Below are 27,301 nucleotides of genomic sequence, written 5' to 3'. Positions count from 1 at the left end.
TCGAAAACAATGAAAGGCTAATTTGCCCCTACAAGTTCTGTTGTTCAGTGCCTAAAATGCCTGATTGACTGTGCTTTGTAATTAAATCAGCAACAATCTATGTAGTATGTAATAGTTCCTCACACACTGAAATATTGAATAACCAAAGTTTTTACAAAGAATACTCTTTGGAATCTCATATACCTAGAAGGCATGGCAACATCCAACTATCTAACATGCACAAGTCAAAGAAGTGAACACATGATCAATTACTTGTATAACTTCTAGTCAGTGACAGGCAATATAAATTCAGACTAAACATTCACTGATGCTTAAATTGTTTGCAACAATGAAAGGCCTAGTTGTCGACTTTACATAAAGATATTCCCACAAACATTAAAAATCTATCATTAGAACAAGGAAGCTACAGTCAATAGCCTAATCGAATGTGAATACTCAGGTCTTCACTCATATGGCTTTGCCATTGATGCCATTCCCAGCCATTTGTCCCTCATCACCCTTGCTCACTACATCACTTTGTTCTGCAGTTTTAGAGCCATAGTCAGTGTGCTCAATATTTTCCTTTGAGATGGTGTCCTGTTTTCCCTGTTCCCTGGTGCCAGCCTCTGTGTGTGCCTCCAATGGTGTTTTCTCCACTGCTGCTTGAAATGGTGCTTCAATTGGTGTTTTCTCCACTTCTACTTGAAATTGTTCCTCAATTGGTGTTTTCTCTACTGCTGCTTGAAATTGTTCCTCAGAAGGCATTTTCTCCACTGTGGCTTGAAATTGTGCCTCGATTGGTGATTTCTCCGCTGCTGCTTGAAACCGCGCTTCTTGCATTTGTACTTCATTAGTTTTGGATATTTCACTGGTGACAGGTATCTCTGCTTCAGTCTTCTTGCCACATCCAGGATCTTCAGGTTGTTTGATATCTTCAGTACTAGCATGCACCATTTTGTCATCAGTGTCTTGTATTTCATCTTGAGTGTCCTTTTCAACTCCCTTTGTTGTATATTGGGTTTCATCAGTTTTGTCCTCATGACCAGCCTTGTCAAGATCCTGCACTTCATCTTGCTCTGCTACAGCTTCTTTCTCAATTTTTTCTGCTTCTTCCATTTGAACTTCATTCACCAAATTCTTCTCAAAAGCAATCTCTTTCTCTTTTTCATCATCTGCAGTGGAGGATTTTCTGCTCCTCTTCGCTGGTGGATCACTTTCTGGTGATGGGGCTGCTTTTGCCTTTTCAGTGAATCTTGCTGATCTTCTAGGTGTTTCGACTGTTCCCCAATTGAACTCGGATATCATTGGACCACCAGGGTGTGATTTAAGATACTGATCCAGCTGCTTCTTGTTAGAAATTTCCTCACCTGTTGGGGCAGTGAATATGATTTCATTCTTCTTCCGTGCCCCTCCTTGCTTGGGCATGAACTACAAGGAAATGCAGATCTTGTCAGGTTCAACTGATTAGAATGATATATTTCTAAAAAAACTATGAAGTAGCCACTAAACTGTAAACTATTAATAATTTCCAGTTTCCCACGACCTAATCAGAGGGGAATCAAAGGAGCCGCCTGCATGAAGAAAGTGGCGCCCACCCAATCTATATATAAATTTTGAATCTCACATTCCAGGTTAATGATACTGTCACTCTAAAGAAGTGGGAGTAGGTCTCAAATTCCATCGTTACAAAGGCAGATGGTGTCCGTAGACCGAATAATTGGGAAAAGTTCTTAATATCCTAAATTAAATAGCAATACCTCATATAGTGACTGGCGGAGTAACAGGGAAAGAAATACAGCATCATAGAGCCAAAAGACAACAATTATCAAATATAGCTAGCTCTACAATGATCAATTTAAACAACTGAAATAGCAGCAGGAAGTGAGACAAAAGGAAGACTGAAGATATAAATGCGTGAAAATTTTTCAGTCAGATGGGGGAACCTTCCATAAAACGTCCACAGTTTAGCCACATTGATAGACAAAAGTTTAACCCACTCAGAATATTGACACATGCCAGCGACATTTATTTCGACTGTAAAAAAACATCAAAAAGTCATGATAACATAGTAACATACACCCAACAAAAGACGTTCACATAATTTTTGCATGATCAATAAATGCATCAACACATATTTGAAAAAAATTGTACAAGTTTTATAATAATAACAACCAATGCTTTCTGTTGCCACCACAAAGTCACTATTATCTCATATAAATTTTAGTCACATACACGGCTGAAAAATAATCAGTAAGCAGTGAGCACTGGGGCTTTCTTAAGAAAAATCATGTTGTATACTCCATAACACTTTTCCATCGCTTCCTGAGTGAAAAATAGGCCAAGTCATCTATATATTGACTTTAAAAATGTTATCTTTAATAAGTCTACAATATTATGATTATATAATTACTGCCAAATGTAAAGGCTTTTCGGTGCTTCTCATTTCAGTAAAAGACACCAAAGTTGACCTCAGCGGTTTAGATGATATGCAGGATCCACTACAACCAGAGAGTTTGTACATTTGGCATATGAAAACGTCAAAAAAGAGGTTTACACAGCACTGCAACTAATTCATCATAGTATAGTGTCAGGTTCGCAAATAAAACAATTATACTCCAACCTCTTTGTTCTTTAAAGTTTTTAATGGTAACATAACATACTTAGGAATGTTAAATAGTATAATGCTTACAGCTTATACCCATTGTTTGAAACTTGAAAGGAACAGAAGTAGTATATGTGTACTCAAACTTTTACAGAATAATTTATTATGAGTTTATAAGAATGGGCGTAGCTACGTGGGAAAAGGTTGGGGCAATCAACTCAACTTGCACTCATATATTAATTTACTTGAATTAAAGTTTATACCTACATTAGAATTCTGACCTTGATAACTAATTTTTCTGGTTCCCCAATCCCCTGATTCAAAAACTTAGGATTTCTAAGAACTTCAAGGCTGCTAACTCTATCTTTCTCCTTTTAAAGCAATGTTTACTACTTCCAATATAGTATTTTGACATTTTCCAACATGGAGCGAGCGAGGAACAGATAACCTATTTCTGTCTGTAATTTGGTAAATTCTATTCTACATATGAACACCATCAGATAAGAAATGAAGAAATGACTGCATAAAAGCTTCACAGATGGTTCCTTATATAGGGACAATATATTTCATATTAGACACATGTCAAAGACTTGAGCGAAACATGAGAAAATTCAACGAATAACCATTAAATGTCTAACACACTTTGGTATGATAAAACAATGTATTACGATGAACTATGCAACATAACGTAAAAATTAAAGACTTCCTATGAGACATGTACTCTTTCACATATCATAGTCACAGCAGAAAAAATAAACCATCATTTTAAAGATAACTCGAAGCAGCAGAATGTGTTTGTTCAACACGAGGTCCATGACATTTCAACATTCAAGAAACATTGAAAGCAGTCTACAACCTACTGCTTATACTTAATATCTACAATCTTTTTGAGAAAGCACAAAACTATCCTTGCTACATTCAAACCAGTACATGTCAAGAAATTCAAGAATTAAAACAAACCCAAAAATTTACCTAGAACCATATATGTCAACATAGCACCGTCACCGTCCAAACTAAAGATCAGGTAAGGTTAAATCTTGATATACCTACATGTCCCCCATCCTTTCGAAACTGTGATAACAACAAAATTACACCTATATTCGTTAATGTAAGTCGATCTTTCCTTATTGACAGAATACTATCCCTCAAGTCACTGCTTATTAACTTGGATCACCTCCAAATATTGATGCATATCCTATATTCGTTAATGTAAGTCGATCTTGCCTTATTGACAGAATACTATCCCTCAAGTCACTATATATTAACTTGATCACCTCCAAATATTGATGCATATCTTCTATGTGATTATGTAATAAATTGAATTAGGACCCAATTTGCAATGCCTCCCTAGAGACTAACAAATTTCCCATTTCAGTTCAAATAATATTTATCGTAACATCTTGTAGCAGAGGAGTAAGTTAATACTTAATAATACTAGTAGGTATAGTAAATAACATAAACATAAAAGGCAAGAACGAGATGCAATTCCTATCTGGATCGACACACATGTAATTACATGTATATAATACAACATATGATTGAGTAATGAAGATAAAACCCTAATTGAGTATTTAATTAAGTAAGCATCAAGAAGGAGAGAGAGAGAGAGAGAGAGAGAGAGAGAGAGAGAGAGAGAGAATTAGGCCTCAATTTCACACCGACAAACAAGAAGAACATTAAAGAATAAAAAAGAAACAAGAACAGCAAGAAGCGAAAATTGAGTACATAAATGAATGGAGAGACCTTTTTAAGCCAGCCAGCAGGTGCGGGAAGCTCCTTGTAAACAGCTTCTTCTTTCTTCTCAACCGAGCTCGCCATCTCTCTCTCTCTCTGTAGTGTCTCTCTGTATCTCTCTCTCTCTGTGTGTGGATATAAAAGGGGGGTTTGTTTGATAGTCAGTTGTGTATATATCTCCTGAAACGTGGTGCATCCGCAGTGTGTGTTAAATTTGACATTTTAACTAACTGCTCGGGCTTCAATGCCACTTTCCCACCGACTTCGTTATCCACATTTAAAACCGTCTATCTTACTCTATTTTCTATTTTTTAAAGACTAGACTATCTATTTTTTCGAGAATGACTAGACTATTATTTAAGTGCTGCAGCTACTAAAATATAAAGAGTTTATTAAAATGAACTTAAGAACTTATATTTATTCTACTGCAGATAAGTTAAAAATTCAAACCCGTAAAATTTTGACGACATCATCCAAAAGGTAATATATGATAATAACATTATAATTATAAGTATTTCTTGGGCCCAAATTTTGAGGACTATCCTGGATAAATATTTTTTAAAAATTCATATCTAGATGTAGATATTAGTTGCAAAATTTTATAAGAGTTACTCAACAAAGGTATTGGTTAAACAATAGGCTCATGCATGTTATTTAGAGGATTTATTCAATATACATAACATATTTAATGGAATAAATAATTAATTTATTTTAACAAATTGTAACAAAATTAATTTTATATGAATTGTTACCAAGTATATATTTGTATAGTTGTTGTTAAGTTTATGATGAGTTTAACATATATTGTAAAATCTTAAAGATCTTTTATCCAATTTTATATGTTTATCTCAGAAAAATCATCAAAATCTAATAACTCAACAGAATCCTGAAAAAACTAATGAATATATGCTTGATATTAATTATGATATCCCGTTTATATATATATATATATATATATATATATATATATATATATATATATATATATATATATATATATATATATATATAGGGGCTTACTCCACTAGAAACTAAATTAGCCTAGAAACTAGAAACTAGTCACTGACCAGTTTTTCATCACTGTCCTTAACTACATAAATCACACATTTGTATATTAGAAATCACTAATTTATATATGCAAAATATGACAAATATAGATATATAAATACACATATAAACAATGTATATCATCATCATATCCAATCATACTACATCGATGAAACTCCCGGCATCATTATCAACCCCTTCCACTACTGCCGCCTTCACTTACAACCATGATTTGCCTATCACCGTTTGTCATCATAACTTACTACTAGTATTGACTATCAACCATCACCACACACCTCATCCCGTCATTTGCTACCATCATAGACCTTCTACAGCTATAATTGATCATCAATGATCGACCACGAATGTCAAATTATAAGTACATATTCTCAATTATTAAAAATAAAAACCGATGAATATACTGTATAAAATAGTAATTAACAACATAGAAACTAGTGATATATGTGGTTATAAACAGTGATTTAAGGAATGGTTTCTAGTTTCTAGAATAAAATTGGTTTCTATTTGATCACTTGCCTATATATATATATATATCATTACTTAAATGATACCCAAAAAGAAGAAATTCTTAATCATAAGAAATTAATAAAAATAGAACCTAATAATGCTAGTAGTAGTATAACTACTACTGGGGAAGAAGATGCGGTTTATACACTGTGTCTAGCTATTCTACAACATTTTGTAGGAACTACAACACCAATAGGAGAGAAAATCCAAACTCTCTTACAAAACCTTAGATGTCCATCTTTAACTCATTTTAGATGGTATAAAGATACTTTCTTATCAAGGGTTTATCAGTTAACAAACCCTAATTCAATTCATTGGAAGTCTAAATTTATAGACGGATTACCTCATCTTTTTGCAGAAAAGGTGCGGCAACAACTTAGAAATAAGAACGATGGAATAAATATTAATTATTCCGATTTAACATACGGACAACTAATTGTTAGTTGTATTAATGAAGGATTAGCTTTATGTAATGACATTAAGCTAAAAAACCAATTAAAAAAGCAGAAGCTTTCAGAAAAGCACCAACTTGGTAAATTTTGTGAACAATTCGCTTTTGATTTAGGAAAACCTCCTAGGTTAGATAATAAAAGGAAAATGGTTTCTAAAAAATATAAACCACATAAAAATAAGTTTAAAAATATATTAAATGACAATTCTAATAAAAAGAATTATAAAAGAAAATTTTATAATAAGTCGAGGCCAAAAGAAAAATCTTTTATGCCTAAACCAGGAAAAAGAAAAGCTAAAAAGCTTGACATAACTTGCCATAAATGTGGTAAAGTTGGTCACTATGCAAATCAATGTTGGACTAAGAAAGCCCTTAATGAAATTAAGGATGAGCAACTAAGGTTGCAATTAGAAAAAGTTCTTCTCAATTCTGATTCAGAAAGATTTTCTGAAGAAGATGATTTAGAGTTAGCTGATCAATCTTCCTCTGATTCTGACAATAATGATTGTCAATGTAACGAAATAAACTATTGGAAATCAATAGTTGAAATGAATGGATTAAATGTTCTTTCAGAAGATCAAGATAAAGTCTTAAAGGCTTTAGAGTTAATTAAGGACTCCGAATTAAAAAGAAAATTAATTGAAGCCTTAATAAGAGATAACTCAGAAACACCTAAAATAATTGAGGCACCTTACCAATTAAGTGAGGTTTTAAATAGATTTCAACAATCTAACACTAAAGAAACTCCAGTTTCTATTAGTGATCTCAAAAGAGAAGTTAATTTCTTAAAATCAGAAATTTCTGATATAAAACAAAATAATTTTAATCTATCAAGAAGATTAACTTTATTAGAAACAAAATCTTCTGATAAAGATAAAAATTTAATCAAAGATAAAAACTTAATAGAAGAAAGTACTTCTAATGAAGAGTACTTACATCTTTTAAATCAAGTAACTTCACAAAAATGGTTTGTTAAAATTACTTTAGTAATTGATAAAAATTTCATTTTAAAAGATGAAATTGCTTTAATTGATAGCGGTGCAGATTTAAACTGCATAAAAGAGGGAATAATTCCCACTAAGTATTTTGAAAAAACTACCCGATCGCTAACAGCAGCAGGAGGTAGTAAGTTAGATATAAATTAAAAATTATCTAATGCGTATGTGTGTAACAAAGATGTTTGTTTACCCGCATTTTTTATCCTTGTAAAAAATATTACTCATAGGATAATATTAGGAACTCCTTTTTTGCATATGCTAATGCCGATTAATAAAATCGACACTAAAGGAATTCTAGCTACCATAAATGGTAAAGAAGTTAAATTTAACTTCATAACAGACCCTCAGACGCAAATGCTGAATGAGGTAAAAGATGTTCTTCTTAATAAAGAAAAACAATTAAATTTTCTTAAAGAAGAAATTAATATTTTAAGTATTAAAGAACAGCTTAATAAAAGCGAAGTTAAAGAAAAAATAAAAAATATTGAAAAGCAATTTCTTAGTGAAGTATGCAATGACTTACCAAATGCTTTTTGGAATAGAAAACAACATGTTGTTTCTCTTCCTTACATAGATGGTTTTAATGAAAACCAAATTCCTACTAAAGCTAGACCCGCTCAAATGAATAATGAATATTTAGAGCTGTGTAAAAAAGAGATAAATTCTCTTTTAGAAAAGGGATTAATTAGAAAATCTAAATCCCCTTGGAGTTGTACAGCATTCTATGTTAATAATGCTGCAGAAAAGGAACGAGGTGTTCCCAGGTTAGTTATAAATTATAAACCCCTTAATAAGGTATTAAAATGGGTTAGATACCCAATTCCTAATAAAAAAGATTTATTAGATAGATTAAACAATGCTTTAATTCGATATGAAGTCTGGATATTGGCAGATTCAAATAAATGAATCTGATAAATATAAAACTGCATTTACAGTTCCATTTGGTCAGTATGAATGGAATGTCCTACCTTTCGGTTTAAAAAATGCACTTTCTGATTTTCAGAATATAATGAATGATATATTTAACCCTTACACCGAATTTATAATTGTGTATATTGATGATGTTTTAGTATTTTCTAAAACAATAGATCAACATATAAAACACTTAAAATTTTTTAAGGATTTAATTAGAAAAAATGGGCTAGTAATATCTGCTCCAAAAATGAAACTTTTCCAAGTCTAAGTCAGATTCTTAGGACATATGATTAGTCAAGGAAAGATTATTCCAATTGAAAGAAGTATAGAATTTGCTTCTAAGTTTCCTGATAATATTCTAGATACCAAACAGTTACAAAGGTTTCTAGGAAGTTTGAACTATGTTTCAGACTATTATAAAGACCTAGCTAAAGATACAGCAATACTGTATTCTAGGCTCAAGAAAAATTCTCAGCCATGGACTGAAGAACATTCTCTAGCAGTAAGGAGAATAAAAGCAAAGGTAAAATGTTTACCTTGTTTATCTTTGGCAAATCCAAAGTATTTCAAAATTGTTGAAACAGATGCCTCTAATATAGGCTATGGTGGAATCTTAAAACAAATAAATTCAAACACTTCAAAAGAAGAGCTTGTTAGATTTACTTCGGGAAAATGGAATTCCACTCAGTCGAAATACTCGACTATTAAGAAAGAAATGCTTTCTATTATAAAGTGCATCTCTAAATTTCAGGATGACTTATTAAATAAAAAATTCTTGCTTAGAATTGATTGTAGTTCTGCAAAATCTATAATAGAAAAGGATGTCAAGAATATTGTATCCAAGCAAATATTTGCAGGCTGGCAAGCTCAGCTTTCAGTCTTTGAATTTGATATTCAATACATCAAAGGAGAAAATAATTCTCTTGCTGATTATCTAACCCGCGAATTTTTACATGGTGAATGAGTACCCCTAATAGGGGCAGAGGCCGCGGCTATGGCCGAGGGCGAGGACGTGGGAGTAACAATTTGCTACCCCATACAGAATCAACTGTTCCTCTAATTGGAGACTGGACAGTATACCGAAATAATCGGGTTAGAAATGTGCAACAATTGCCTGCACCTCCTAAAAAGGAAGATATACCTTCCTCATCATCATCAAAGACAATGTCTTTTAAAGAGGCAGCAATTTCTGAAACTTCTCCAGATCAAGAATACTTTGAAAATCCGATTACAGAAAATATTCTGTATCTTGAAGAAGAAGATATTCTTATGACTCCAAATGATGGATGGTCATTGAAAACCAGGTACCTTGAAAATAGAGGGTATGCTGCTTTGCAAAATCAGCCCAGATTATATCTGGAAATTCTGTTGACAATTACCGAATCGGTAACAATTGTTCATCATTATCAGAACAATAACCCTGAAAGTTTTATAAACTTTAGCAAATGCCACATCAACAAGGTATTAACTCCCAGAGAATGGGGATTGAACCCTAATGAGGGTAAAGCAATAAAAATTGCTGAAGGTAAATATATTTATTTCAATTACTGGGATTATATCCAAGCTTTTTCTAAAGCATTTTATTACCAAAATCCCAAGAATAAACATTCTTGGTTTTTCTCAGTAAACCCTGAAGTGCTTAATAAGCACATCCCAAATTGGTTTTATGAATGGTGGTCAAAATTTGGCCCTTCTCTTGAAATTTTACCAGAGAAAATTATGACTTTATATAATTCATGGTGTGATAACAGCCCACTGGTAACACGCATTAAATCTAAAAGATTAATTTTTGGACAATGTCCTTTCATATTTTTCTCAAAATTTCAAATCCCTTGGATTTGGAGATGGACAATTTCCATCGATAAAGACAAGCTAGGAATTCCTCTGCTACAAAGGAATTTCTTTTATAAATGGTGGACGAAGATGAGTTCTGAAGATATTCAGAAGATAGAATCCAACATCAAGATGATAATAAATCATGATGAAAAACAAATCCCTGATGGACAAAGTTCACAGCAGACTCCAATGGAGGATCTGAAAACTTATTTTCAGAAAAAGTTCCCTAATGAATCAGATCAAAAGATCATGAAGAGGGTGTTAGACCATATGAAGAATCAATTCTTCAGTACATTTTCATTTCCTAATGAAGATCAGTCAATGAAGACGGCGTCATCACCAAGATCAATGGATTCTAATAATTCTTTTAATGTTCTAGCAGGTGAATCTCAGGAAGAAGAATATACTCCTACTCCTGAAGATTTCTGGGATGGTCTAATTGCATCCCTTACAACTTCAAATTTTAAGGGGAAAGGGAAGGATCCAGAATCATAATGATACCCTTTGCCAGAGAATTTAAAGAGATAAAAAGATTAGACTGGGAAATTCTCAGAATCAATGCTGAAAAAGATAATATTTATAAAAAATACAATCAAGCCACCTTAGAGGAAAAGGCTAAAAGAACAGCCAGAGAAATCCAAGAAGATTTCGAAAATTATAAGAGTCATTACCTCAATCTGAGGAATATTAAACTCTTGAGAGATTTTCTAGACAAAAGAATTCTAGAAGGAAAAAATATCACAGGGTAAAAATTATTGCCAGCCAGATGAAGACCTCAATCATCAAAGATTCCAGCCAGCAATAATACTTGCTTTATTAAAGTTACTTTTTTAAAGTTGTTTGTTTCTTTGTTCAAAGTAAACATTATGAGATGTGACGATGGGGCCCAAAGTAGCACCCGACATCAAATATTGTCTACTTTTTTAAAGTTATTTGTTTTCTTTTTACTTTTGTAAAAGTTGTTTGTTTGCATTTGTTTGTAACGAATCCAATGGAGGATTCTTTTTCTCCCTATATAAAGGGATGTATGTATCTGTGAAAGGCGGAACTTCTTTTGAAGAATAAAAGTTTTCCTTTCTCTTCTCTCTAACTCATGTGCTGAGATTCTTACCACAATATAATCTTACCACAATATAATCTATATAATCTATATATATATATATATATATATATATATATATATATATATATATATATATATATATTTTAACGTAGGAACCCGCAGCCGCTACCTTTCGGGTGCGCATTTGGATCTCATTAGATGGGAGATCCCATATATATTGAAAGGTTCATGCATTTCAATTGACGATTAATAAAACATAACTAGCGTAGAAACCCGTGCAAGGCACGGGTCTCTGATTTAAAATCACATTCTAAATTTGTTATTTAATTTATTTAACAAATTTAAATTTTGATACTTTTTTATTTTTGAAATATATATTTATTAATTCATCTATTTTTTTTAATATATTTTTGTACTTGAAAAATGTAAATGATGCCAGATGTGAAATTATTGACAAAATTTATATATCGGTTAGACAAAAAAAGCTTGATGGTGTTCGACATGAGAAAATTAAACTTATATTCAATATCATATGTTACATCCACTTATGCTCTTTTTATTCAAGTGGTCGGACTATTTATTAATTTTAGATTGAAAATGAACATAAAGTTTTTATAATCGAATAATAATCAAATTCTCTTTCAAGTTGAGTGGACATTTTAAAATCATATAAGTGACATATTTCATCATGCACGTTAAGATATATTCATACACTCTTTTAAAGACGTTCTTGCGATCTTTGAAGAAGGATATTTCTAGTATCGATAATAGGTTTTTTACCAATGCTTCTACGCTGATCACGTTCTCTTTAATATCCACATCCTATTTATGAAAAAAAAAATTGTGCTCTTAGGGACAATTTTTATATTCTGTGTTATGAAGGTAATCGTACATGTCTTGTCCCTAACTTTTGACCAATATCGAAATGACATCTTCGATTTTCCTATGTTTGAAGATTTTAGACTTTTTAGTTGAAAAAAAAGAAGAAGAAGAATGAAATTAGGACCGTAAACAAACACAAATGTTTGTCAGGAACTCGACTCGACTCGGTTCACTGTCGAGTTCAAACAACAAAAACTGTTCGTTAAGGAATTTGAGTAGAGTTTTATTATTGTGTAAATTCAAACTCAACCTTTAAACTCGTACTCGAGTTGGTTATAGATAAAAATAAATAATTTTTATTATATCTTTTTATATTTTTCTTGTACACTTTTTCCTTGCGATATTGGGTAATATTATATTGGAATTCATTTAATAAGTTTTTTTAAATTAATAATGTTAAATCAAAATTCTAGACGAACCAAAACTAAAAAAATAAAATAAAATATTGAAATTGTTTGAGGTGTTCACAAGTGATTCGAACTTGACTCATTTCGCATAAAACTTAAACTCAAACAACATAAGTCTAATAACAAAAATAACAAACTTAACTTCACAATTGAATTTACATCTATTATTTATATGTAATGTCATAATAAAAATTAAACTAATTTATATTATTTGAAAATTCTTACAACAAATAAAATTATGATATGATAAATAATGTGCATTTACGTAACAAAACATATTATATATATATATAATAAAATCAAATTATATTATTCAATAATAATAATAATTAATATAAATACAATATATATTATGAGAGTGCTGTCTGATTTTAACAATCCCATAACAATAATATTTAATCTATTTTTAACAATAATCATAAAATATTATCATATTTATTATTTTTTTGTTAAATAAAGATATAACAATAATTTTCTATAGGTTACGTTTACCCATAGTCCTCTTTTAATATATGAAAGTAGGATAACCGTAATATTATTTAAAAGTTATAATAAAATCAAAAGCATCTTAAAAGATTTACTGATTTATTAAGTTATGATCTTGCATTAAATTCTCGAGGATAGAGGTTTGAATGCTCACTACAATAAAATTAATCAATTTTTGCATTTATGATAAAATGGTGGCATTTTTGTTATTTTTTGTTGAATAAGGATATGTTAGTCATTTCACAGCCATTTTATTGGCTCTTTTTGCCCCTTGTTCTCTTTTAATATATAGAAGTAGATTATTTTTAAATTTCTAAAATAGCAACCAGTGATCCTCGGCATCAAAAATTCAGTCCGACATTATCAATGAACTCAGACTGCTGGAGGCTTTTCTTTTTTTTTTTTTGACGGATAGACTGCTGGAGGCTAATAGCCTAATAGTATCAAAATTATAAAAAAAATCGAAAAAATATTCAGCCACGCACTCGGAGAATGCATATACCCTCTGGATACAAAAATTTATCAAACTGATTGGTATATTTAATTCTTTTTAACTGCATAATAAAAACCGAAATATGTTCACAGAATTATGTACTTCTTGATAAGATTATCCATTTTTTATGTAGCTCTGACTGGCCAAGCAGCTAGAATGCTAAAACCATCTGAGGGCTGATTTATTCAGCTAAAATGAAGCGACTACAAAACTTAAGCATTTCGTTAAAGAGCCGCCTAAAAGCAATTCCATTTAAGATGAGTGCATAACTTTTTTCGATTACACTTCTATCGAAAAATGAAAATTTTATATTTAAAAGAACTGCTAGAATACTCTTGGAAATGCTCTAAAATTAGCTTATCAAAGTGAAAGTCTTGTACATATGGTCAGGGTTGGTCTACTAAAAAATCAAAATTTCTGCTGCTTTGTGATCCAGAATCATCACAGAATCAGATTCAGACCATCAACTTGTAGGTAAAGAATATTGTTGGTGGCAATATTCAGTTCAAGGTAACCAAAAGTGAATGCACTTCCTAGCAAAATATATGTGCAGGAACTTTGTATTTATCAAGCAGAAGTTGAGCATATTTATACAGTTATAAATTGCTAGTAAAAACTATAACTGATCCCCTTGAACACGCCAAAATTTTGTATATAGGAAAGAAAGAAAACCATTTTATCCTTGTCCCTGTACATGTAAATTTTACGGCACTTCCAAATACAGCCATCTTCACTGATGCAATATTTTAGTCGGTCAGAGCATGACTTGCAATTACTCTCTCGAAAGCTCATTTACCCCCAACACTGTATAGTTTTCCTTTTTAGGCAGCTATACACCAAGAAAATACAATTAAAACTTACAGAAAGTTTCAAATAAAAAAGTCTTCATATGTTTTGGCACACACCAATGTCATCCTCAATCATATAAGCCTTCCTGTTCCCATCTCTCCACCAGAAAATCAACCATTTCCTGTCAATCAGAGTCATGTATGGTCAGTAGCAGCCTCCATATGTTATGAACCCTACACAAATATAGCAAGATTGAAGTGCTTACAGAAAGAGGAATTGGCTTATAAAACCTTTTGTTAGTCCCGAGCAAGCTCTCGTAAGTCGCATTCCAACTACAAGGACCAAATATTTAGATAGCATACCAATAGAATGTCGAAGACCTTTCTTATAGAAATATAGCCATAATATATTATAGCAATGGATAAGGCATCAGGCATCATTTGTTATAACAAATTTTTAGATGACACCATACAGGTAAACAGTAAGTTAAGTAGCTGCAATTGTGAAATTTCATTCAATTTAATTATACAGTACTCCGTCAAATAAATGATTAAGCATGTGACACGCATGACTCTCTTAGTAGTGACACCTGGGAAGAATAACATACCTTAAAACAGGATCCCGCTTTTTTGGTTGACTTTCCGAACATTTAGTTTCGGTCCACTGAAGCCTCGTCTGCTTCCAACGAAGATAACCTGTAATCAGAAGATCTTGAGGATTATTCACACTATATAAGGACAGGAACAAAACTGTGATCGGCACATATACATGTCAAGTGAGACAACGAAAGTTGCTCAAGAACTCGCAAATTCCTTGTACAATTCAAACTTTGGAGAAAATCTAAAATATTAAACTTGCCGTGGTTTACGAATTCAGAATGATTGCTAGTGCTTCCGGTGAGACTTTGATTTGAGATACTGATAGATGATAAGCTTCTCTGGGACTGCAAGGCACAGTTATCCAAGTCATATGTGCTGGTGCTCCAAAAATCATCTGACATACCAGTCTTTTTCACTGTCTGACCTTCAATCGTTAGACCCTTTGATGGTTCATCAGCATTAATAACTGGTTTTGATTTATTACAGCAACCAAAGCAAGTTCTGCTCTGTTAAAATACAAATTTAGTATACATGATAAAAACAATCCCTTGTAAAATCTCGCAAAGAACTTAAACAATATATGTAATTGCTTCCCAATTTGTTTCCGAATGGAATAAGTTGACTTTGAAGTAGTTCTGACGTTGTAGCTATTCTGGGTTTTGGTTTCATACATTCTTACTTTTACTATAAAAGAAATACTAGAATATTTGCTGAACGATCAACAGAAGGCATATTAGTAAGAATATTTATATGCGGAACCATTCAAAATGCCTCTTTTGAGCAAATTATGTGTTTCACTATTAGTGCCAGAGTCAGAAGATAGAAGAGGTGAAGCCAGACATTCGCATATCCAAAGACATGATTCTACATCAGAATTAAATCCCGTGTCTGCTAATAATTCAAAGAAAACAGATTCTTAACAAAACCAACCTTAAACAACCCCCTAGCTTATTGAACATATTGCAAATGGATAAAACCATACATACTCTCATCCACAGGAAGAAACTAACAAATACACAACTGGGTTAACAACTCAATATCTTACATGATCATACAAGTAAACATCATAACAGTAGGACAACTGTAGTGTATCGTATCAATAAGTCAAACAATATATTGTGGGCAAAACATTCAAAACCACAAGAAGCTACAAAGTTTCACTTATTCCATCCAATTCTTCATCATTAATGTCTACACTACACACAATAGGTAAAATATGAAACACCAACTTCAACAATTAAAAAGAAATAAAGATCAAATCTTTACCATCATAAAGCTAATTAGGTAAAAACCCACCTAGAAACTAAACAAAATGAACACAAACTCAAACAGTACTGGACCCAATTCAGCTAAAAAGACAATCTTTTCTTCATCAACTAAAAAAACAAAACAATCTTTTGGTTTCCATATTGTTCTTGAGACTTCATATTCAGAAAAAAGAGACAAAATTGAGAGAGATATTCAAGAGGAATCAGCACTTACCCCATGCAATCAAGAAAGTGATTGATCCAATCAGTGAAAGAACCATGACAAACCATAATCAATATATTCACTCTGTGTGTGTGATATGAATGCAAGGGGTTAGATCATATATTTTTTTTTTTGAAGAGGATGAACAAAATTGGATATATCTCAAGAGGAGAAGAATGGAGAAGTGGGTTAAAGGAGGTTCTTCAACATTCAACAATAATAATAGTAATAATAGTTCATTTGACCAAAAAGTCATAGGTTGTTAGTATTTGTTTTTCTGAGTTTCTATTTACATTTTTCTTCTTCTGGTAACTCTGTGAAGCAAGATTGTCATATTTGACTTCACAAAACTCGAACTCTGACCTTTCTCAAAATCTTTTTTTTTTTAAATGAAGACCTTTCTGCAAACCTTTATGTTGTGCAACGCAATTATGGTATCGTCAAAGTGTATTTATGTTGAAGAAATGATGTTTTTTTAATGGTGTAACAAAGAAGCTAATTTTGTACGCAAGGACTCTGTCCTAATAGGGCAATATAGTTGTGTTCAAATTGATGTTTTAGTTGAGAACTCATCCCAGTTCTTATAATAATATTATTACTGGTGCATTGCTGGATTTTTATTTACTTTTCACTACAGATAATATGTGAATTTTTCACCCAACATGACCCTGTATATGTACAACAGATTAGTGTTCAAACGTTGTCAACCGCCCCCACAGAAAGTTTCATATACAGGATTCCAGACTTATTTTGAAGGTCAATCGTCAGAGGTTCATGTATATTACATTAAAGTGATGGAATACATGCATGTAAGATTCAAGATAATGCTACATCGCTGTTATAAGTGTCCCGGTCTGTGCATAAGAACTCGATAATGATGAAAACGAAACCAAAGCCCACAAAAATCCAGGCCTGGTGCTGCGTGCTGCAATGGAGAAAAAAGAGTAACAACAAGTATGATGCGGAATTTTAAAGAACAGTCACAGGAAGACACAATTACTCGAATGATCTCCTACAACCTCTGCTAATATCTTTAGAGCTCCTTGAATGATTTACTGCAGCTTATTCTGACCAAATAGAAGAGATGCCAGACCCGCTCTCCAGCCAGACATTGTCGAAGGTTCAGTCTTTTGGGATATAGAAGGCAGACCAGCAATCAATCTGTGATCGACTGAAGCCTCTTGCTTGAAGAATGTCTCTGTTGATGACCTAAACACATATCAATAAACATTTAAGGAAGCATTCATCAAGACAAACACATATATACTTTTTGACTGCATGTTATCCTAGAAGATAGCCCCTCCCAATCACAGACGGACGGTATCATAAGATAGTTATAGTTTTATTCCATTGAAATAGATCAGCATACAGATCCAGTAGTTACATTTATAAGAAAAAAACTGTAATGCCAGCTACACACTATGATGATCCTAACTCGAGTTGCTAAAAAGCATAACCTTTTTTATATACATTTACCCACTAATTAAACTCATTGTCCAGGACTACTAAGAGCCTGAAACACAGCATTAGGTTCTCAAATTCGACAAAAGTAAACAAACAAGCTTGTTATCATTATGCAAAGGGTATTCAATAACCAACTTTTTGTCAATATCTTACTTCTCTTGGCTTTGCTACAACTACAAATATAAGAATTTAATCAGTATCTTTAATCAAGCCAAACATATCCACTATCTTCCTGTATGTTCTACCCGATAGTTGGGTCAGGGGAGCGTGAAATCTTCAGACTTTACCCTGCCAACTCGATATCCAACTTTTTGAAAAAAATCTTCCATAAGGTTTGTTTCAATATTAAACATAAGCATAAGAGATCATTCAGTCTCTTAGACCATCCATATATATCATGTATACCCCCACTCAAAAGTAGGGTCTGGGAGGGTGAAAGTTATGCAAACATTACCAATTTCTTGCAAGATTTGAAGAATGTATTGATTTATTATATACTTTTGGAAAAGCTGCAGAAAGGCATTAAAGGACAGTGTGAATAGCAAATTCCCACATAAAACCACAATAAAATATAGATTTGTAAATTTCTAGCTAATATCAAACTGCCTATTCTTGCACAAAATTTGACAAAATCAAACAGCAAAGACCTGCGAAGCAAGGACGAGGCAAATATTATTTTGGGTTATAAGACCTGACAGATATATAAATATATTATAGACAACCACATGCATAAACATAATGCATATACCACAGCAATCAGCAACTTAAAATGAAGAGAAAAGAGAATGAATTAGATGCATACACTGGAGGCAGTGGGCCTTCAAATGCAAATGTGGACATGCCTTGGCGTTGCTTGTGCTTGGGATTTGCTGTGCATAGCACATATACACGGCCACGTTGTTTGACTGCTCTACAAAACTCGCACATCTTCTTCACTGATGATCGCACCTTCATGTTGTTCACTACATATTAAAACAAAAGAACTCATAAGTTGTCAAGTGAGATATCATAGCATGAAACATAGTTCGCTGTTCTAAAAAAAAGGCCAAACCAAAGAAGTGAAGCGAACTAGCAGAAACCTTGAGTAAAGCAGATACACCAATAGGAGAAGAGGGGAAAATACAGTAATATCCATTAAAAAAAAAGGTTCTTTTTTTGGTGCAAAGGAATTGAATGCAGGGTTGTGACTCGTGAAGGAACTTAAGGTGGAAAGTAATGATAAAAAAAAGATAGAGGTAGACGAGCAAGTAGGATGTTCCAAATTGTAGCGCATATGATACAATTTATAAGGAAAATTATTTAATCAAATGAGCAAAGGATTGAAGATTATGCTTAAATGTCAACCAATAGTTGACATCCAGTTGAATCAAGTCAAGCAGCCATAACTCTAATTCACCGATAGCTATACTATAGAGATCAGTAGACCTCCTTGATTCCCTCTCTATTTGAAGAAATATCACGACGAAACTATAGTAGCATACATTTAGTACACATCTTTATTAAAAACATTGGGAAACAAAATGTACAAGTTCTATTGAAAATTTTCCTTCAACACCTTGTGCTTTTTATAATTAGAGGGAATAAAATTAGGTGAAGATGGAAGGAAATTTGAAATGTACAGAAATAGATTAATAATTTGGAATTAGCAAAAGCAAATATAATATATTATTGATATTCATTCGTCCCTCGATTTCATTTCTACAAATTTAAATCAAAAATTAACCTACATATTTGTAGATGAATACTTCATTTACAATCCTATTTAATTTTTATTATAAAACAACATTATTGAAAATATGTGTTCTCTCATATACATTTCTACATCTTTCCTTTCACCTTTAGTTTATTCCTAAGAAGCAGGCTGCAATACGCACTCGATTCTATGGGATTCTTGGGATTGGGGGATTCCTAGGGACTCTTCTTAATTTACTAATCAAGTAATTAGTTGATTACTTAATCACTTAACTACTTTTTATTCAGGGGAACACATCAATTTGTCACTCTAAATCAAGCTTCACCACGGTTTGTAAATTCTGGGGATATAGATCAAGCCATAGATGTTCAGTATCATAATCAGTCTCCTATCTAGCAACTAAATGGGTTGCCTTATTACCCACTCTTTTCACATGAAAACATTCAGAAACCTAAAACCTCACTGAATCTATTAACATCATGAAAGTTGAAACAATAATAAAATTGGCGATGCTCCTTTTTGTCTTTAGTTTAAATATAAATTTAACTCTTGAAACATTAACATAATATTATACTTTAATATTTTAATATATACCGAATCCCCATACTTTTAGATTTGCCGAATTTCCGTATCCCCCTGCTGCGCACCCACGCTAACTTTGTTCACAATTTTTCCTACTATTAATTTTCCATTCAATCCTCTCCACCAAACAGAACATCAGATTTTAGTTAAGTTCATCATCTAACACAACTGATGGTATTGACTATTGAATGTAAAAACAAAAATCAATCAAGAGACGGAAAACATATACACCACAACACATTCTCAGCCATAAAACCCATAACCGCGAAGCAGCGATTCAACCCTCTGCTACAAGTCACTGCAGAGCTCTCCAGTGCTTTGACAAGTAATACTGTAGTCTGTAGTCTTCACACCATGTATACTTTCCCCAATTCCACCACGTTCTTTTTGTTTACTACAATTTTTAAAATTTTCCTAAGAAAATGTGATATATATATTCGGATAAATTCTCGATCATCATACCCTAACAAGTTTTTATCACATACTATCAATTTCTGCACCCTAGAACAATCAATTCACACACATTCAATTTCTGAACCCTAGAATTATCAATTAACACACATTTATCAAACGTGACAAAAGCATATTAAAACCACACATATTTAATGGATTGCTCATATTATAAATAATTAAGCACGAATAGACGTAACAAAAAGAGAGCTTCGCATACCTGATCTTTAAAGTATGAAATTATTTCGGAGCAGAAAGTTGCGGACTCGCTAAGCAGCTTCAAGTTAAACACGCCATTTTCAGTAAGAAGCACCCGTGCAGTGCAGATTATAATTGGGCTTTCAATTTAGTAACCAAGGCTAGCCCAAAAAATAATTGGGCCAATATGTGGTACCAGTGTTTCACAAGTGATTACCACAGTTTAGCTTACCTTTAAAAGAAAACCTGTGGTTTTTTAAAATGAATAAAACGAATAATTAGTACTCCATACATCTTATATTTCTTTGAGAAAATTAAAAATTGATGTAATAGCATACTCTACGTGGAATGCATAACATATTTAATGTTTTTGACTCATACTACTTTTTTTTTTTAGAGCACTCTCTCATACTACTTTTTAATCATTTTTTAGATTTGTGCCCAACTAAATAATATAAATTATTTAAAAATTATATGAACATTTCTAGATTTAGAATTTTTATCTAAATATTGAAATGTTCATACAAAAGTCGGGTATTAACATCTAGACAGAGATTTTTTGCTGTACACTTTTAACAAGACAACTTGGCAACTTGAAGAATGGGAGTGACGTTGAAGGAAAAAACGATTCAGGGGTTGCTGTACTTACAGTAGTACTCACAACTAGCCATTTGCTTTTTTGTACTTTAATCCAAAAGTTAACTTCTTTTTATTGATTTGATATATAATATCACTATATTTTAATATACAGATGTTGAAAGCTAGTGACGAACTGGACCACTATGATGGAATCTTTTATTTTTTAAGTTATTTATTTGCATTTTTGTAGATTATAAATAAAGTTGGTGAAGTCAGGAGATCTACTTAGAAGCATCTAATTACAATTAGCCAATCATATTCCTTTAACCATGTGATTATGCTTGATTAACTTTAGTAAAGTTGCTGGCTGAGTCGCCTGTTCTGACGTGTCGTCATTTGATTGGCGGAACGGCCAATAATACTACACAAATCGCATGATTATGGAAGTTTATGTCATCTGCAAGTAAAGTGAGCAAGTATAAAAGTAAAAACTAGGCATAAAATATTCCCGTGTACCCTGAGGAGAAAGAGTAAAGTGATCTTATCTTAATTAGAGTGGTAACAATAATTACGGAACAAGAGAAAATTTTGATCCCTTTTCTAAAACATTAGGCCATAAACTGGTAAGTGGTAACTGTGAAAACAGAAGGCGACGCGTCTTAATTTCCTACTCCAGGGCCGACAGCACGAAATTTATTTTCTACACTTGCGCGAGTGCAGGCATATTTCAAGTAGGTTCAAGGCAATTTTGATTTTGACTTATCAATTATTTATTATGCAATAAATGAAAAACTTATTTAAAATATAGCAAGTGACTTTAATCATAAGTCGGCATAGGTGCATTCTTAAACAATTTATATTTAATTTATTTTAATAACTCAAAAATTACATAATATAAAATTATTCAATAGATATTTGAAACTACACATTCATCTCATTAAAATATTAAATAGTAATAATCCTCGATAAGTCAGGAGTTGACTTAGCAGTATAAATTTTTTTATGTTTTTCTCTCTTTTCTTGTGTGTGAGTTTCTAGCAGCACTTTTTGAAGATATTTAAAAAGAAACATTTTGCTGGTTAGAAACATAAATGAGAAAAACAAAAAAGAAAAGCAGACTGTACTGTGCATCTAGAAGGGTATCGGTCATGCAAGTCGTTGTTTGTTTATTGTTGGCCAAGCAGACAAACTCGGCCTTGATTATAGAATGATCCGTCCAATCTGGCCGGCCTCCGTTACTTGCAAGAAATTGATGAAAAAGATGGGAGATCGATGACTTTGGGACTTGTACGCAACATGTTCTGCTTTTGATTTTTCATTTTCCTCGAATTCTATATTTCAGAGTTAAAAAAATAAATTACAAATTTCGAACCCCTCCTGTGAGCAGAAAATAACTGTGTCAACCCCTCAGCGATTCGCATCCTCCTGTGAGCAGAAAGGAGACAATCGTTCCGTTCATCTTCGCCGTGAAGAGGTGATGGAATCGGTCATCCATTTAGATGTTTTGACTAGTGGATTGAATTAACTGTTTTTTATAAAATTGTTGTTAAATAGCTGATTGATTGGCTTTTTCGACACAAATCAAAACCGCTAATTCAAAAAGTTTCTCGCTTTTTCAAAATTAGATTTTTGGACCCAAAGCTCTATTTCAATCCGCTAACTACCAAACACTAATATTAGAGAGGTGTATTGGATTGAGATTTTAAAGATTTTTTTGCATTTATCAAACTCGAAGGTATTCGATTGCGATTGTTCGAAATCCATTAAAATCTTGAGGTATTCAGTTGGGATTTTAAATTATGCTACAAAATCTGGTGGTATTCAATTGGGATTTTAAGTTATGCTTTAAAATCCGATGGTATTTAATTGGGATTGTTTAAAATCTATTAAAATCAGATGCTATTCAAATGCTGATGGATTTTTTTGGATTTCACAAAATGATGGATTTTGTGCCATTTTTTAGTGTATTTTAAATTTTTTGAAATCCCACCAAAATCAATGGGATTTTGAAGCATTGTACTTAAATCCTATCAACTCTGCGACATTTTATCAAGAATCTATATAAAATCAAAATCACATACAATCCATTAAAATTCATAGACTAAAAACAATCTATTAAAATCCTAATCGAATACACGCCTCTTAGCTTATTTTAGAGGTCAAACCTTTAAAACATATCAGACTTTTAATTTTATCTCAAATCTCTGATTTTCAAATAGGGCTATTGCAGAGGATAGGGGTCTGAGCGCTTTGTGTGCGCTATCCTATCCCTAATTTCACATCACAACGGAGTACTATATTTTGTGAGTGTATTCTTTTCGTAATTGTCTACCACACGCGCAGTGACGCAGGGGCCATTCTAGAAGCTAGGTGAACGGGACATTCACACCCCCATTTTAAAACGAAATTAATTAATACTATTTAAAAACTATATAACTAAAAAATAAATTATGTAGATTATATTGACCCATTATCGTGATTGCCCCCTTGTACTTGCTTTTATAACACAAATACATATTTACGTGATTTAGAGAGTGTTAAAAGTGTTAGTGCCCTTTTTCTTGTACCCAAGAAATGTGTGATAGTATGTGGGGAGGGGTAATAGAGTAGAATTGTTCATTGGGCTCGGCTCATAAAATATCAAATTTAATTTGATAATAATCGAGTCGAGTTCAAGTTTTAAATTACTCGATTCTAAAGTTTGCAAGCCTGATCGAGTCTTTGCTATTTTGAATTTTTCATTATAAACATATTTTTATAAAAAATATTTGATATTTATTTAGATTGGCTATAAAATATATTATTTTCAAAAAATCATGATAAGTGACATCTCACTATAAATATCAAGGAGTTCGACAAAGACCAAATATAATTATAAATAAGGATTCTTTTTTTTTTTTTTAACAATCCAGGTTATACGCCTTACAAATGAATATCTATGCCTTACAAATGAATATCTATTCTAATACTTCTCGAGATGAGTTAGAGTCGAACTACTCTAACCGAGTGCCTCGGGACAACAGACGATAAACCTATCACTTGGATATCCAATGTGCTCATAAATAAGAATTCTATATAATCGAAGCTCTAGAATTTACCAACAAATTTTACTTTTGTATATCACTAGATTACTGCCTCCAAATATGGGCAATTATCTACCGCAGACCTAAATTAATGCGATTACCAAGATCGCTACGTGTTAACCATTGTATAAACAAATTATGGCCCAAATTTATGAATACACAGGTGCTTGCTTACCTGTATGAACTACTGATGAGACAGAAAACAATCTCTCCGACTCTCCCCATGCCATTCACAAAATTATCAACACTAACCACATAATACAAGCCGAGCTCATAAAAGTAGTTAAAACCAAAACAATCAAAAAAACAAGTGGTTGGGGGCACTGACAACTCATTCAATAAGAGACATCGTCCATTACTTCTAATTTCATGTACAGCTAAAATACAACTGCTAAAATAAAATATTCTACTTCTTCTCCCCCCACCAATAAATACATACACAAATTTAACAAGGGTAAAACCGAGATTTCCACAAGTTAGTGATTGATCTGCTAAATAAAGTCGGTGGTAGTTGGTCAATGTGACGGTCAACACGAATAAGTCGGGCGGTTGATAACTACACGGTCCCTCAGAATTCCGGCGTACAGAGCCGTCCGGTTCGCCGGCATTTTCCTCGCCGGCGCCGGTTTGTAACTCCTTAAAAGCAGCTTTTTTCTAAAATCCTCGCTGTTGCCTATTGGGTCCACCACGTCCTCCGCGAAATGCACTTTTTTCTTCTTCTTCCTGTCCTTTTTCTTCTCATCTGCACATACACACAACAATAATTTAAATACACAACATGCAACTCATATATATATTCATTATTTATAAATCTTAATCTCTCGGGTTTGACTCTCGCTCACTCGAGAATCATCCCGAAACAAATACTCGCAAAGTCGAAATATTGGAAAATACAAGAAAAATTGTGGGACGGATGATACCTGAGGAGATGCAAGATCTTGGGAGGGACGGAGAGGTAACGGACGTGAGTTTTTGGAGACGAAAAGCGAGGACGATAACGGTGCCGGAAACGGCCATGGCCGTGGCCAAGACAACGCTGCTAGAATTCAAGATTGAAGACATGACGATGATGAAGAAGAAGAGTCGTTGATGATCAGGTGGGTGGGTAAATTATGATTAATGGGGGGTTTAGGATTAAATATGAGAAAGAGAAGAGGGTGTTTTTTGGTTTTGGTTTTGGTGTACAGATCATGTAATTACTATATATGACTATATCAGTAGCTGATTAAATCTTATTCGTTGTTTAAATAATTAAATTTACTTTTTCTCTTACTTCTTGATGGAATAGGAAATACAGTTACGGTCTAATTTCTGTACAAGTGAATCTGACGGAGTATTTCTTTCTCTAAATCCTACTGTAGAACTGCTGTCAAATTCTTATTTAAAAATAATTAATATATATTATAATTAAAAATTATAAAGATTATGAAAAAAGAATAGAGCCGATACTATCGTTATTTATAATATAGTCCAGTTCGTGATGTTTATCATATTTTATCAACCTAAACATGTTTATAAAATTATCTCAAATTCTGTTTTAATTAAAAAATATTTTATTATAACAATTTTATCTTTACTTCAAAAATAAATATTACTCCCTCTTTCCCCACATTTTTTTGTGTTACTTTTAGGCACATTTTTCGACACTCGTTTAAAGTATAGTTTTATAATATTTTTTAAAATTTTTTTTCTCCTTAACCTTTTATTAAAAATAAAATATTTTAATAAATTTATCAAACTATATCTTATAAGAGTTTTAAAATGCGTGAACGTAAACAAATCCGTAACCGGAGGGAGTATATAATAAAATAATAAATATTATAAATTATCGACACGGTTGTAACAAGCACAGTATAATCAAATTTATAACCATATAACTATAATATAATCTCTATTTTGTATGTGGTTCAGGGGCTGTTTGGCCAAACTTAAAAGAAGTGACTTTTTTCTTAAACTAGAGAAGTGGAGCAGAAGTGAGGAGTAAATAAGTGAATGAAGTGTTTGGAAAAGAAGCAGAAGCTGTGAGAGAGAAGTTAGGATTATCAGCTTTTTAAAAGTGCTTCTACTTCTTTACACAAACAGGTCAAGAAAAGCAGAAGCTGCTTCTCCTAAACAAACAGCCCCTCAGTCTGCCTTTTTGGTACTTCTCTCTTAAAATCGCAAATAATGGAAAAGGTTCGATAAGTTTGCACCTGCGGCATTTCTCTAGAACATGCGCTCAAGATCACAAGAAGAAACATTAAAACTCACGAGTGTTGTTACATCATCAACCAGCCCTTTGTTTGCAAATCAACCAGTTGTTCAATTTCTCTTGCAAGTCGGAAAGAGTAGCAATCTCTAGGATCCACTACTTGATCATTCATCAACGCAGGACACCTGTTTATAAGTTCAATATTACGTGTAAACACTTGCAATCAATCAATCAATATACTTATATAAAGGAGAAGCGGGGGCGTGTAGGTGGCGCCTCTCACATCGCTCCGTTCTATTTTTCTAATTTTCTGGAATTTTTGGAAAATATCAAAAATTAGAACTACTTTTTTTAGTTTCAGGTATATTAGAAGCAAGTTTCAGAATCTGATTTTGTTTCAGATTATTTATGGAATATAGTAGCTTGAAAGTTTTAATCTGATTTTGTTTCAGATTATTTAATTATGGAAAATAGTAGCACACAAGTCTCTCTCCACCTATAAATACCCCCGTAGATTGTACGGTTTTGGATCATCTCCCTACCTCTATTTGGTGATAGTTCACTTACTCGATGGTGTCATTCTTCTGCAACGATAAGTGAACGCTGTTTATACAATATTAAAAAAATAAAGATTGTTGCAAGCAAAGGTAGTTATAGACCGTTATGTTGGAGTCGACAAATCCAAATACGGGAAAAAAATATAGTCTTGACAAGATATTGATGGATGACATCAATAAATTAACTGTTACTGATGTATGTTTGTTGGTTATTATTTTATAATA

The 27,301-nt window shown here is 32.5% G+C and overlaps 2 protein-coding genes and 1 long non-coding RNA gene across 7 annotated transcripts; all 3 read right to left on the bottom strand.

The window, feature by feature from the left end:
- Nucleotides 1-224: 224 nt before the first annotated feature.
- Nucleotides 225-4,557, bottom strand: LOC108227867 (methyl-CpG-binding domain-containing protein 11). 2 transcript variants are annotated; one of them, XM_017403234.2, is made up of 3 exons: nt 4,325-4,464; nt 1,923-2,013; nt 225-1,407 (listed from the first exon to the last, which is right to left on the bottom strand). In XM_017403234.2, exon 3 carries the CDS (start codon nt 1,402-1,404, stop codon nt 448-450), a length of 957 nt encoding a protein of 318 aa, XP_017258723.1. In that variant the 5' UTR covers nt 1,405-1,407; nt 1,923-2,013; nt 4,325-4,464; the 3' UTR covers nt 225-447. The 2 variants fall into 2 exon arrangements, with proteins under 2 accessions (XP_017258723.1, XP_017258722.1); XM_017403233.2 differs by lacking the exon at nt 1,923-2,013 and having other exon boundaries at nt 4,325-4,557.
- A 9,385-nt stretch (nt 4,558-13,942) lies between these two features.
- Nucleotides 13,943-16,605, bottom strand: LOC108224497 (uncharacterized). Of its 4 annotated transcripts, none has more exons than XM_064079965.1 (6): nt 16,292-16,605; nt 15,069-15,316; nt 14,818-14,905; nt 14,476-14,542; nt 14,327-14,391; nt 13,943-14,250 (listed from the first exon to the last, which is right to left on the bottom strand). In XM_064079965.1, exons 1-5 carry the CDS (start codon nt 16,345-16,347, stop codon nt 14,338-14,340), a joined length of 513 nt encoding a protein of 170 aa, XP_063936035.1. In that variant the 5' UTR covers nt 16,348-16,605; the 3' UTR covers nt 13,943-14,250; nt 14,327-14,337. The 4 variants fall into 4 exon arrangements, with proteins under 4 accessions (XP_063936035.1, XP_017254629.1, XP_063936034.1 ...); XM_017399140.2 differs by having other exon boundaries at nt 15,069-15,310; nt 16,292-16,602; XM_064079964.1 differs by having other exon boundaries at nt 13,943-14,391; nt 16,292-16,598.
- Nucleotides 16,606-24,642: 8,037 nt separating this feature from the next.
- On the bottom strand, nt 24,643-25,512 carry LOC108226518 (uncharacterized). Its single transcript, XR_010284121.1, has 2 exons — nt 25,249-25,512; nt 24,643-25,070 (listed from the first exon to the last, which is right to left on the bottom strand). It is a non-coding gene; the product is annotated as an uncharacterized LOC108226518 (long non-coding RNA).
- Between the last annotated feature and the right edge of the window lie 1,789 nt (nt 25,513-27,301).

Source organism: Daucus carota, chromosome 6, assembly GCF_001625215.2.
Source record: "Daucus carota subsp. sativus chromosome 6, DH1 v3.0, whole genome shotgun sequence".
Lineage (NCBI taxonomy): Eukaryota > Viridiplantae > Streptophyta > Magnoliopsida > Apiales > Apiaceae > Daucus > Daucus carota.
The sequence above is the reverse complement of the archived record's forward strand: the minus strand, read 5'-3'. Positions and strand labels throughout refer to the sequence as shown.